Genomic DNA, 13,716 nt, shown 5'->3' with positions numbered 1-13,716 from the left:
GGATGTACACGAAGCAGAAATCACTCCAGGAGGGAGAACTGCAGCTTCCCAGCTGGTGGGTGTCTGCACCAGGCATCCCAAATCCCATGGCACTGGGGGGAGCTGTCTTTGCTGAGCAGGATGGAGATGTCTTTCCTCAAGCACTAAGGGTTCAGCCACAGGGGAATTCACTGGAGCAGTTCTTGCCTATCCAAATGTATCTCAAAATACATATTTTTTAATGATGGAAACAGAAAGGACGTTGAAATTGCAACCGCAGCAAACAAATAAATTAACTTTTAATGACTTCCCAGCTCCTTTGGTATTTGTTTTAGCAGAAGCACTGCCAGAAAGCTCCAGGGAAATGAACTGAGGCCCTGTTCACTCAGGGCATGAATGTTTGTAATGACCCCTATAATCACTCGGTGCCACAGCACTCAGCCCATGGATGGTGGGGGAAAGACAAGCAGGTTTCCATGTTGCTCTCAGCCATCCTGGTGCAGCACCCTCACAGGGAAGAGCTTCTGCCTAAGAGCTCATCTCAGTCTCCCCTCTGGCAGGTTCAAGCCATTCCCCTTGGTCTGTCCCTACAGGCCCTTGTCCCAAGCCCCTCTCCAGGTTTCCTGCAGCCCCTTTAGGCACTGGAGCTGCTCTCAGGTCTCCCCTTCAGGAGCCTTCTCTTCTCCAGGCTGACCCAGCCCAGCTCTCTCAGCCTGGCTCCAGAGCAGAGCTGCTCCAGCCCTTAGAGCAGCTCTGTGGGCTCCTCTGGATGCGCTTCTCATGTTGGGCAATGACCACATGAACAATGCCCTTCTTTACGTGCTTTAACTTTTGGTCAGCCTTGAACTGCTCAGGCAGTAGGACCAGATGACCACTGCAGGTCACTTCCAACTGAAAACCTTACTTTTTTGCTTGCAACAACTAATTCTGCCATTGATTCGCCCATCCCATGGCTGGTTCCTGAGGCAGGTGGATGAGCGATCATCAGCTTCCATCTCTCACCCTGGTCTTCAATTTTCAGGTCAGTTTTTGCAATGTCATGATGCTTCATTCTGACTTTTTAATATCCAGATGGTCACTCAATCAAGCCCTGAAATGATAAACCCTGAAAGCACTCCTTCTGCCCTTCTGTAAATGAAATGTTCAGAAGAGCTCAGCACTCCTAAAGAATGAGTTGGGTGCATAAAATGTAGGAAAATTCAGGGTTTTGCCACTTTCCATGGATTACTTTGCTGTACACCTCCTCTCTATGCAACAGTTTTCCCTTTTCCTTCCAGATTTCCCTCTGGTGCTGCTGAGGAACCTGCGTCATCCCGTGTTCCTGCTGGTGGTGTTGGCTCAGGTCAACCTCTCTGCCATGGTTGCTGGGTTAGCCACGTTCATGGGGAAGTTCCTGGAGAGGCAGTTCTCCCTTACAGCATCCTTGGCCAACATGATCATCGGTGAGTGCTGCTGTCAAGGCTTTTGAGCACCTCTTGGAGCATAAGTTGAAGATTGCAGTTTAGTGCAGACGAGGCCACAAGGATGAGCAGGGGCTGGAGCACCTCCTGTATGGAGCCAGGCTGAGAAAGTTGGGGCTGTTGAGCCTGGAGAAGAGAAGCTGCGTGGAGACCTCAGAGCAGCTTCCAGTGTCTGAAGGGGGCTACAAGGATGCTGGGGATGGACTCTTCATCAGGGACTGCAGTGACAGGACAAGGGGTGATGGGTTCAGACTGAAACAGGGGAAGGTCAGGTTGGAGATAAGGCAGAAGCTCTTCCCTGTGAGGGTGCGGAGGCGCTGGCCCAGGGTGCCCGGAGAAGCTGTGGCTGCCCCATCCCTGGCAGTGTTCAAGGCCAGGTTGGACACAGGGGCTTGGAGCAAGCTGCTCCAGTGGAAGGGGTCCCTGCCCGTGGCAGGGGTTGGAGCTGGAGGAGCTTTAAGGTCCTTTCCAACCCAAACCATTCCATGATTCCTGAGAAGGAACATTTCCTGTGGAGCCGAGACAGAGGTGACACAAGGTCCTGGCCCATAGTTTCTCAGCTGCTATCTACTTCCCTTCCTTTACACTTCTTGCTAGAAGAAAATCTTTTAAGACCTGGATAGATGTTTGTTATCTCAAGCTGTTCTGTATAATCAAGGAAAGGAACCAACTCTGCTTCAAGGGAGCAAAGAAACAGCGGATATGAACTGTGCGTGTTGCTGTAGTGGGGATTACTCACATTAATCATTGGGTTAAGGATCTTTAAATAGTAGCTAGTAAATAAAATGAAAGCCTGCAGAAACATAGGAATGCATTTGAAGGCACTTTGGAGGAAGAGGCCAATCAGGCTCTGATCGTGCCTGAGCTCTTCAGCAGGTCTTCTATAGTCAGACTCATTGCTTGTAGTTGTTGTTCTGCTTGTGTGCCGCTGGTGTTGTTAGGAAGGAAAAGAGTAAGTGCTGAGCAGGATATGTGCTCATGAGATTAGCCTGCTTTTGCTTGCATTGTAATATCCAGAATATCCTGTCCAAGGCTGAGGTCTCCCTCTGTGATCTTCTCATGGTAATAAAAGTACAAAGAAGAGCACTCTCCTCTTGTAAAATTAGTTGGGGAGTTCAGAGATCCAGACGGGGAAGTATTTTAAATACACTTTAGCACAAACAGCAGGAATCCTCCTAAGAAAGAGTTTTCTGATGTCCATAGCAAATAAATCAGAGGAAAAGGAGCGGAGCAGAATGGCAAAGCCCAAGCTAAATACAGGCAGAAAGGTTAAAGGCAGCAGCAGTGGTGTCCTGCACTGATGTGCCCTGCTGAGCTGTTCCCAGGCTTGATTTACCCACCCTGTTAAAGGGTAAGAAACCTATTTATTGGGTGAATTGATCTAGCTTTTGTTCCCAGCTACTGAATCTTGTTTTGCCTTCTTCTGTTAGATCAAAAAGCCTTCTGCAGTTGGAAAACCCTTCCTCGTGTGGGTATTTATCAGCTGAAAGCAACCTCCCCATTGATTCTTTGTTGAATTAAACAGGTTGTGCTTTGATATCCCGTTATAAAGGTGGGTTTTGTAGAATGCCAAGTGTGTGATGGAAACCTTCACAGTTTTACAGTGATGACAACAGAAGTGGGCAGATGGCTGCATCACACAGAGATTTAATATCTTCTCTGGGTTCACTTGATGTTTTCTCCTTGTCTACACTGAAAAATCACATTTGCTGGGTGAAGCACAGGTTTTGACTGGTCCCTACATCTTCCACGCATGGATACATAAGACAGCCAGTCTGCTGTGGAGTCCTGCTGGTTTTGCATCTTAGCATCATCCCACCGGTCCTTGCAAAAGCCTTGGTACCCATCAGAGCACAGATGCTACAAACCAGGAACCCAACAGCAAACCCTCTGGGCCTTTGTTATAATAAAGGGACTGATACGGATCAGAGGATGGAGAACAGGGTTCAGGACCTGTCTTTCCCCAGGTGCTGTGAACATCCCCGGGGCCATGGTCGGCATCGTGGTCGGTGGTGCCATCCTGAAGCGGTTCCAGATGTCCTTGAGGCAATGCAGTGCTATGTGTGTCCTTGGCATGTTCCTCTGCCTGGTCGTGGCCTTCCCCCTCCTCTTCCTCGGCTGCCCCACGCAGAAAGTCATGGGTGTTACCTACAGTGAGAGGTACTGACAGGGTGGGAATGGGGAGGGTCATTCCCAGTGATTTGATTGAGCACTGATTGAGTGGAGGTGGGAGTTAAGCAGAATACCCAGAAATGGGCTTATTCCCGAATGAGAAATAATGAATGGTGATAAAGTAAGGCTAGAGATCAATGCTGTTGTGAATAAACACTGACTTCATTGCATCCTCACTCCTTCCGTCTTCATTGACCGGTTGGGAAACCCAAAGTGAACATTTTTGGCATAAACAGCCCAAGATTAAAAATTCATCTTGGGAAGTGCAGCACTTACTCAAAGGAGAAGAGTTTGGGCAGGGGCCAGCCCTGGGATCACACCTTCAAAGCTGTGGCTGCTTCCCTACACAGCTAAACATGGGCAGGACCTTCTTGGTCCAGTGTGTCTGTAAAGTCTCATGTTCAGCATCCTGTGGTCTGGGTGGAAGCTGGTGTGAGCCCTCAGTGGGAAGCTCACCACCTCTGTGGTGTTGCAAATACCCCAGGAACCCAGATTTGGGGCTAAATGGGAAGGAAGTGGGTGATTTTCTGGGCCGTTTGTGGTCAGGATGCTTTGTACAGGCAGAGCAAAGGCTTGGGGGGTTGTAGTGGAATTTCTGTGGGTCTTCACATTTAGGCCAAGGGGAATGGCTTGAACCTGCCCGAGGGGAGACTGAGATGAGCTCTTAGGCAGAAGCTCTTCCCTGTGAGGGTGCTGAGGTGCTGGCCCAGGGTGCCCAGAGAAGCTGTGGCTGCCCCATCCCTGGCAGTGTTCAAGGCCAGGTTGGACACAGGGGCTTGGAGCAAGCTGCTCCAGTGGAAGGGGTCCCTGCCCGTGGCAGGGGTTGGAGCTGGAGGAGCTTTAAGGTCCCTTCCAACCCAAACTGTTCCATGATTCTATGACATGGGGAAGGTTTTGTTAAGCAGTCAAATGTTTCTTTGCTAATCCCAATATACCTGCAGTGTATGTTCAGTATATTAATGATAGTCAACACCATGCATTAATATTTTCCTCCTGCTGTAGCTCTGAATTTGGACACCACGCCTTGGAGTGCAACCTCCAGTGCAACTGCCCCGAGAAAGCCTATAACCCCATCTGTGGCTCCAACGCTATCGAATACATCTCACCCTGTTCTGCTGGCTGCAGGGGTGTGAATGTCGATGCAGACAACAACTCAGTCCTGGTAAGTCATTCCTGCACTGCATTCCTGTCCTGGCATGGGATGGATAATGAGGGATGACCCACGCAGTGCTCAGGTCTGGTGGTTGGGTTTTCTGATGTTTATTAGTGTTGGATAAGCTCTGCATGACCCTGTGGGATGGACAGGAGAAGGTTGGGAACATCCCAAGAAAAGCCTGGTGTCTCTTAGCACTCTCCAGTATAACAGTCCTCGGCCAAGGTACCCGACCTTTTGGGACACCAAAGTGTCCTTCCCCATCAGCTGCTCTGTCATTGGGTCTGGTTTAGCTCCACAAACCCCAGCTTCAGTATCTCCCTGCTACCCAGCAGGTTGAGTGGACTTCATGCTTTCCCCTCACCCCTAAATGCTCATCAACAAGGATGAGCTTTAAGGTCCCTTCCAACACAAACCAGTCTGTGATTCTATGGTCTGCTTCCACCCCCCTGCCATGAGCAGGGACACCTTCAACTGGAAGCTGAAAACACTCAACTGATACCTACAGTTGCAGAAGCATCCAGGTTATCTCCATCATATAACTTGTTTTAGCTATGTTACATCTATAGATGAAGAGAGAGGAGGCAGCTTTTGCTTCTGGGGACTCAGGGAGCAGCTCTGTGTGCTCTGAGCCAGGCAATGGAGGGACCATTGCCCCAGTACACACAGCACTGATATTTAGTTAGTGAATGCTGTGGGAGGGCCTTGGTAAAGCAATGTTATTCCACCTCTCAGCCTGTAGATTTGCAGGTTACAAAGTCATGATCCATTTGCAGTGTGCATCCTCCCTGTAAATATCGGTCCTCAAACCATGTGTCTGCACAAGAGGATGATGTAGTGGGAAAATCCTGATGTGGGAGCTGGAGAAATGGGGCTTGCTCTTGGCTTCTCCCTGATTTGCAGACCTGAAAGTGCTATTGTCCTGCCCTGTGCTTCCCTCTCCTCTCCTGCTCCCTGCCTGTCACCTAAACCCCAATGGGACTCAGTATTCACAGTGCCAGTTATCAGCTGAGTCTCCAGGCAATACAGTTCAACAAGTAAATAGGAAGGGAGGCTTTGCCAGTTCAAATACCCATCTGAAACACATTAGCAATCCATACAGGGTGAGTAGTTTCCCGCTGGGTTCTTGGCACAGGATGTAATGGCAGCAAGGGACTGTCTGGGCACTTTTTAGCAGCATTTTGTTAATTAACAACACTTCATTCTAATAACCATTACGTTTTGTGCCAAGGGTTAGTCCCAGATGTATTCTTCTGCATCCCTGTGCCTGTGTTTAGAACAGCAGAGCTTTTTCAACTGCTTCTTCCTTCCCAAAGATGCCTCCAGCCCTTTGACATCCTAAACTCCTGAACGTGACCCACTCCTGCATTCGTTATATGTGTAATTACGTGGTGCCAGATGCTACAGCAAAACTGGGGATCCCTGGCTGGTGCCATCAAATACTACTTGGTAAAGGCAACATTAGCTCTTCCTTTAGCACGGAGATACTTTGCTGGATCTTCTTGACACCTATTGAATCATCTTAGAGTTATAGGATGGTCTGGATTGAAGGGACCTTAAAGCTCCTCCAGCTCCAACCCCTGCCACGGGCAGGGACCCCTTCCACTGGAGCAGCTTGCTCCAAGCCCCTGTGTCCAACCTGGCCTTGAACACTGCCAGGGATGGGGCAGCCACAGCTTCTCTGGGCACCCTGGGCCAGCGCCTCAGCACCCTCACAGGGAAGAGCTTCTGCCTAAGAGCTCATCTCAGTCTCCCCTCGGGCAGGTTCAAGCCATTCCCCTTGGCCTGTCCCTACAGGCCCTTGTCCAAAGCCCCTCTCCAGGTTTGGAGCCTCCAGCCAACACGAAGCTGTCTTTGAGTCCCTTTAATTCATGGCTCTGCCTCTCTGCAAGGTGCTGGTTGCACGGATCAAGCGAGTTTTAATTTATCTAATTGCATTTCTGTGAACTGCCTTGGCCCAAATTCATCTCAGCTATCGCAAGCACTCATCTGTGCTGGGTCCCTTGGAGACCCTCCTCTCTGTCCTTGACGGCAGAAGGAGCCCAAATGCTGAGTTTGGTTTAGTTCGTTTCAGAAGGCTGAAGAAGATAAATCCCTTAATTTAGATACTAGATCCTCTTTCCTCGAGGTGGGATGAGGGATTTTGTCCCCTTTCATCCCAAATCTCCCCCTGTGCTCTCAGCCAAGAGTGGTTCCTTGTGGGTCTCTTATGGGCATCAGCCATGCCCCTTCCCCAGGCAGTGATGTGGCAGTGGGGACTTAGGAGACCCTGGTCTGCTCCTGCCTCTGGGATCACCCTTCTGCAAACTGCCTTCCTGGTGTGAGTCTGGCTCCCTCCAGCAACAGCAAAATCACACCCCTTTCATCTAAAGGTCTTTAAAAAGAGGTTTCTTGTTCAAGAAAAAGAGAATTGTGACTGAAATGTGGAGAAAAAGACAAAAATCCCTGTTTCTTGCCCCAGGGCATCTTTCCTTTGCTAACGCTGTGCCAGGAATTTATGACCCTCTCTCAAAGGTGAGATTTTGCATTTTCCCCAGGCAAGTGATTTTCTGATTTAATCCTCCCCTGAGCCTGGCACTGGCTTTGGTTGCAGCTCTGCTCTGCATGGAGCCACTGGATGGAGGGGTTTGCAGCAGGAGACAAGGTGGGTACAGGGGATGGAGCCCAGGCTGCTCCCCTGGAGATTTCCACCTAAAGATCACAGAATAATCGAAACAACCAGGGGTCCACGGGGTGTGAACCCTTGCAGGGACGGTGCCTGCAGCCCTGCCCTGGGCAGCCTGTTCCAGTGCCTGAGCACCCTTTGGGGCAGGAATTGTTCCTCAGCTCCATCTAAACCTGCCCTGGTGCAGCTTGAGGCCGGTTCCTCTTGTCCCATCCCTTGTTCCTTGGGAGCAGAGCCCAGCCCCTCCTGGCTCCATCCTCCTCTCAGGCACTTGCAGGGAGCCATCAGGTCCCCCCTGAGCCTTCTCTTCTCCACACTGAACCCCCCAGGTCCCTCAGCCCTTCCCCATCACCCTTGGGCTCCAGGCCCTGCACCAGCTCCAGTGCCCTTCTCTGGCCCCACTCCAGCCCCTTCATGTCTCTCTTAAATACAGATGTAACACAGGTGAGTAACCTCACATCAGGCTTTAATGTTTTATGAGCTGTGTTTATTTCATACCAAGAGTCCAGATTTATTCAAGTATGCCAAAGCATTCGTATGGCAGATGATGACATTGAAATAAACCTGTGTGCATAGCAGACATGAAACAAGCATAGAAGGATTGCTGCAGGGAGTAGGGATGCACTGCTGCAGCTCACACCAACAAGGCAAGGATGCATGTGGGCTGGGAGCACTTCCAGATGTCTCTGGAATGACAGAGAGATGAATCAAGGTACCACTGTAGATGACCCTGGAGGATACCAGCTCCATAGGAGTGAGCAGTGGCTGCAGCAAAGAAACCCAACAGGGTGCTGGGGAACATCCCCAAGGGCATCACCACAGGGATGAAGGTGCCATTGTCCCACCGTGCTGGGTGCTGGTCAGGACACCCCTGGAACATGGGGTCAGGTTGGGTCCTGCTGCACAGCAAAGCTGTGGCCGGGCTGGAGAGGGGCCAGAGAAGGGCCCCAAAGATGGTCCCAGGGCTGGGCAGCAGTGAGGAAAGGCTGAGAGAGCTGGGACTGTTCAGCTGGAGAAGAGAAGGCTCAGGGAGACCTGATCCATGTGCCAGGAGTTAAAGGGGGGCTGCAGAGAAGATGGAGACTCCCTTTGGACAAGGAGTCCCATGGAAAAGCCAAGGGGTGATGGGCACAAGTTACTGCTGGGAGATTCCCAATGGACACAAGAGGAGAATCATTCCCAATGGGAACAAGCAGCCATTGGAACAATTTCCCCAGGGCAGTGGTGACTCCCCAGTGTTGGACACTGTTAAGATGGGGCTGCACAGGGTGCTGGGCATCCAGTCTGGGTCCTGCTGTGCCTGGAGAGGTCGGAGCGGATGATCCCTGAGGTCCCTTTCACTGGGATTCCAGGATCCTATGATTCGAACCAAGGCACCATGGTGGTACCAGCTTCCCCATCACCTGTGCGTGCTCACCCATGTGACATCCTGGTGATGCCCTTGGGACACTGTGAGCCTGGGACCTCCTTTCAGCGATGACAGCACATTGTAGGCTGTAAGTGGGGATGGGAACCTGTGCTTCCTCAATGCGCTCGGCCTGTTATTCCCATCCAGCTTTATCATATGTGTTTCTTCCTCCCCTCAACCCCTCTTGGAAGTGCTGAGTGCTGATTACTGCTGACCATGCACAGACAACCCTATGGCAGCTGGCATTTTCCCCTGGTATCTCCATAGCCTTGAGCAGATGAGCAGCCTCTGTTTTCTCTCCTCTCTGCAGAACTACACCAACTGCAGCTGCATCTCCGACAACGGGCTCATGGGCTCTGCCAGACCCGGGACCTGCAGCACCGGCTGCTCCCACCTCTTCCTGCCCTTTGTGATCCTGTCCTGCCTGGCAGGGATCCTTGCCAGCACATCCCACACGCCATCCTTCATGCTCATCCTCAGGTGAGCACCTTGGGCTGGCCACGGTCTGGGTGCAGCTGGAAAAGACATCAGGAAGTGCTGTTTGGAAGACCAAGAGGTCCTTGAACTGGGGAAGGTTCTCTCCAGCTGAGGGACTGGAGGGGAAATCAACCCTGTATTACACCTCATGCCCTGCTCCTCCCATTGTTTGTACATGGTTTCTGCTCGTGTTGGTGCAGGGAATGGGGCTCCCATCAGGGCAATGCGTGTGATTGTCCATCTTCTAGGCTATGCCTGGCTCAGGAGACCTGGCATTGCTGGGCAGGACAGAACCATCAAGCATCTCCAGTCTCAAATGCTGGAACAGGAGAGACCTTCAGGACTTGCTCTTGAAGACCCAGCACTAAACGGAGCTCCTGCTTCCCTAAGACTGCAAAGGCTCCTCCAAGGTCTCTCTGGTTATTGCTGCCGATCCCTGCAGAGTTAAGCAGCCAAGTGGGGATCTCAGGCTGCTGGAGGCTCCATCATGGAGCCACGGTGCTGTGGCCAATTGCTCTTGTAGGGAACGTGGTGTTCAGCAGCGTGCCAGGCCCCCACAGCCCCACCACCCAGCAATGGGGCCGTGGGGCTCACAGGAGCCCCGCATTGCCCTCAGCACCCCTATTCCTCCAGATCCAGCAGCAGATCCTGTTCCTTCTCCCCACCACGGCTGGTACCTCAGGAATGAGATGCACCATTAACTCAGCATTGACTCAGCACTGCAGAACTTCAGCACTTTTTAATGCAGTTCTGTGTTCAGTGAAGAAGTTTAATTACTTTCCTTCCTTCTGGTGGATCTCCCTTGGGCACAGCATCCCTTCCCAGTGCAGAGAAGCAATTAGGACTGCAGTTGCCCATACCCTTGGAAAGGTGCCTATGGGGCAGGCTGGAGCCAACCTCAGCACAAGCCCCAGGCTGGGATGGGCAGGAGAGGGAAAAGCCATGGATTAGTCTACACATGATATCCCCAAGCACATTTCTGTGGTCAAAGCCCTCCAAAGAGTTGCTTTTTAGGGAAAAGCTATGGTTAAAACCTGGTTTTAGCTTGACTTATTATTAAATCACATAAACCTCACCTTTAATGCCATCAGTGAGGTATGTGAAGAGCAGGCAGTCAGGGAGGAAAGGGAAGCTGAGTCCCCTGGAGTGATGCCCCATCCCTGGCAGTGTTCAAGGCCAGGGGGATGGAACTGGATGAGCTTTAAGGTTGCCTTCCAACTCAAACCATTCCAGGATTCTATGATATGTGTGGACCTGAAGGTCCTCTCCCACCCGGTTCTCTCCCATGCGTGACCCCATGAGGAACCACAGCCTGAAATACTTCCAGAAAACTGGGGTACCACCAAAACACACACTGGGACATCCTCAAGGAAAGCGACTTCCTCAATGGGTAAATCTCTTTTGTAGCTGCAAAAAGCATCCCCTGTATTGCTTGTGTTTGCAGAGCCAGCAGCTAAATTGGGGTTTGTTTGTGGCTTACTCTTTAAACAAGAAGCAAAAATACTTCACTGAGCTCCTCCCTGTCTCTTATGGAGCTCAGCAGGTCTTCCAAGGCCAGGAAAAGGCGTCTGGCCTTGATGAATGAAGCTTCATCAAGACATTGATGTAAACGGGAACTGCCTGGGGTCCTCGGTTGGGTTGAAGGATGATTTGGGGGGTGAGGTGCCGTAAGGCTTCATGTGAGACCAGGGAGGGAAACATCCATCTTTGCAGCACAATTTCCGTTCTGTGTTTCAGGAGCATCCAGCCTGAAGACAAATCCTTTGCTGTCGGGATACAGTTCATGCTGCTGAGAGTTTTAGGTAAATGAGAACATGTTGAAACAGCATCCTGGAGAATCATGGCAGCACTGGGGGAATCTGCAGCCCCAGGGCTGCAGAACCGGTGTTTAATCAGAGCTTCAGACTGACTAAAGCCTGTTCTAAGCCAGGGAAGATGCTGCCTTGCAGGGTCTGGGGGGCTGCACATGGTGGGGAGGGAATGAGGCGTCTCCATGGGGTACATGTATGTGGTGAAATAAAGAAGGGCAGGGAATAAGTTTAGGTCCAGGTGTGCAGCCCTTGGCTATGTGTAGATACTGCCATGTTTGCCCTCAGCATATCAGGGTGGCTGCAAGCCATGTCTTGTGATCCCGCTAGTTAGTTTTCCTATGGTGAAAATCCATGTTCAAATAGAGACCCCCAGAACACGCCATTGCAGTTGTGGGATGGAGCATATGTGCACAGTGCATGAAGGAGGTGAGCATCATTCCTGGGATGAGCAATGGTCCTTTATCAAAGAGCAATGAGAAAGAAGGACCATCTTGCTTCTCGGTGGGGTGCAAACACACAGCCAGCCCTTGGTGCTCTGTGCAGGACCAGTGGCTTCATGGGCCACCACAAAGACCATCCCCAGCCACTTTATATCCCCTCACATGAGAGAGTAACCAGGGTTGGGTTTGTCATGGCAGAGTTCCTTCTGCAACATCACAAAGCCCCTCTTAACCCTTTCTGCTTCCAGCATGGATGCCAGGACCTGTTCTGTACGGCAGCGCCATCGACACGACCTGCATCCTCTGGGAGAAGAAGTGTGACAGGAAAGCAGCCTGCAGATACTATGACAATAACCTCTTCAGGCAAAGGTAGGGATGCGCATCAGTATAAGGGCTGAGGGTGCAGAGGGAAGCCCAGAGGCAACGTGGCATCAGGCCACCTCCTACATGGGATAAGTTGCTGCATATGCCATGGTAAGCAAACAGGGAAACTCGCTTCTCCCCTGGCCCAGGAATGGTTTGGAAAGTCTTTGTCACAAGCCGAAACCCTGCCAAGGACCATGTTAACTTGTTGCTGTAGAACACAGAGGACCAGTTCCAGAAGAACTCCCTGCATTGAAGTCAGAACAATTGATCACTGGACCAGCCTCCCCAGGGATGTAGTGGAGTCCTCATGGAATCCCAGACTGGTTTGGGTGGAATGGACCTTAAAGCTCCTCCAGCTCCAACCCCTGCCACGGGCAGGGACCCCTTCCACTGGAGCAGCTTGCTCCAAGCCCCTGTGTCCAACCTGGCCTTGAACACTGCCAGGGATGGGGCAGCCACAGCTTCTCTGGGCACCCTGGGCCAGCGCCTCAGCACCCTCACAGGGAAGAGCTTCTGCCTAAGAGCTCATCTCAGTCTCCCCTCTGGAAGGTTCAAGCCATTCCCCTTGGCCTGGCCCTGCAGGCCCAGGCTGAACCAGATGACCTTCTGCATACGCTTTCTTGTCAGCAGATATGATCTCTTAATCTAACACCAGAGAAGTGCATCTTGGTAGCTTCTCCTCCTCTTCCTGCCACCCATCTCAGGACCCAGGGTTGCAGCAGTTGCTGAATGTGCCCAAGGAGCCAGTCCCCATGTTCAGTGTCTGCTGGGTGCCTGAGAACACTGGGTATTGGTGCTTGATGTGCACAGGAACACACTTCCTACCCTGATTTATTGCGTTTCCACATCACAGGTACCTTGGTCTCCAGTTTTTCTTTGAGGTTGGTGCCTTCCTGTGCTTCGTGACTGTCTATGTGATCCTCAGACGGCAGGAAAGGGAAGCCAGCAACGCAGCAGGGACAAAGGCAGACCCAGAGAAGGAGAAACTGGCAGGAAACTCCATAAAGAGCCCAGAATCCAAAGTGTGACACCAGAAATCCATGACCTTGGAGGTGAAGCCATGTGAATCATGCCACACTTGAACTGTGAAGGATGGACAGTTGAAGCGGTGGACAATGGGGCTGCTTCCTAATGTTCTGGGTGGGATGTACTACATCTGTAGTGCCATGGGCGTCTGCCTCCTCCACCTCAATGGTGCAGCTTGCTCCTTCACGTGGATTAGTCCACACACATTAACCTTTGGACACTGCAGCCATCTGGATTTATGTCCTCCAAAGCACTTGCTCCTGCTGACGGTCTTGGTGATGCCAGCGCTGAGCAGTAACCACGAAGCTGAAGGATTCTGTGGGGTTTCTAAATAAATCATTTGTAAGAAATGGTTTTGTGCTGGATCCATCCATCTCCGTGAGCGATGGGTTGTCCTTGTCCCCAAAATGTCACTGTGCTTGTTCCTTTTGCTCTTGCAGTGTTAGATGGTCTCTCTTCCTTGAAGGCTTCATCCCACTGGAGCTGACATTGATGGGGTGTTTGTCACAGGCTGTGGACCAATGCAAGGACAAACTTGCCTGTTTCACCCTGCTGCTGTGCAGATGCTGCTTTGGAGGTGAGGGGAAAGGATGAGGATGCTGGGGATGGGAGGAAGTCAAAAGGAGCCACAGATCCAGCCTGGGAGAGAAACTCCAATACCTGTTCAGTACCTTGTTCAGCCTGGAGAAGAGAAGGCTCCTGAAGGGGAGACCTTAGAGCAGCTCCAGTGCCTAAAGGGGCTGCAGGAAACCTGGAGAG

At 51.4% G+C, this 13,716-nt stretch overlaps 1 protein-coding gene across 1 annotated transcript in view; it reads left to right on the top strand.

Moving 5' to 3' along the window:
• Positions 1-12,959, top strand: part of SLCO2B1 (solute carrier organic anion transporter family member 2B1) — a gene marked incomplete at both ends in the record, with an annotated part of 43,321 nt that extends 30,362 nt beyond the window's left edge. Inside the window, 7 exons of the mRNA XM_080612760.1 lie at positions 1,257-1,421; positions 3,407-3,599; positions 4,614-4,773; positions 9,148-9,317; positions 11,052-11,116; positions 11,814-11,934; positions 12,785-12,959. Of these exons, the coding sequence (XP_080468886.1) occupies positions 1,257-1,421; positions 3,407-3,599; positions 4,614-4,773; positions 9,148-9,317; positions 11,052-11,116; positions 11,814-11,934; positions 12,785-12,959 (1,049 nt within the window). The remainder of the gene's footprint in view (positions 1-1,256; positions 1,422-3,406; positions 3,600-4,613; positions 4,774-9,147; positions 9,318-11,051; positions 11,117-11,813; positions 11,935-12,784) is intronic.
• Positions 12,960-13,716: the final 757 nt, after the last annotated feature.

This window comes from Psittacula echo (genome assembly GCF_963264785.1).
Source record: "Psittacula echo genome assembly, chromosome: 3".
Lineage (NCBI taxonomy): Eukaryota > Metazoa > Chordata > Aves > Psittaciformes > Psittacidae > Psittacula > Psittacula echo.
Note: the sequence above shows the minus strand (reverse complement) of the source record. Positions and strands in the feature narration are given on the sequence as shown.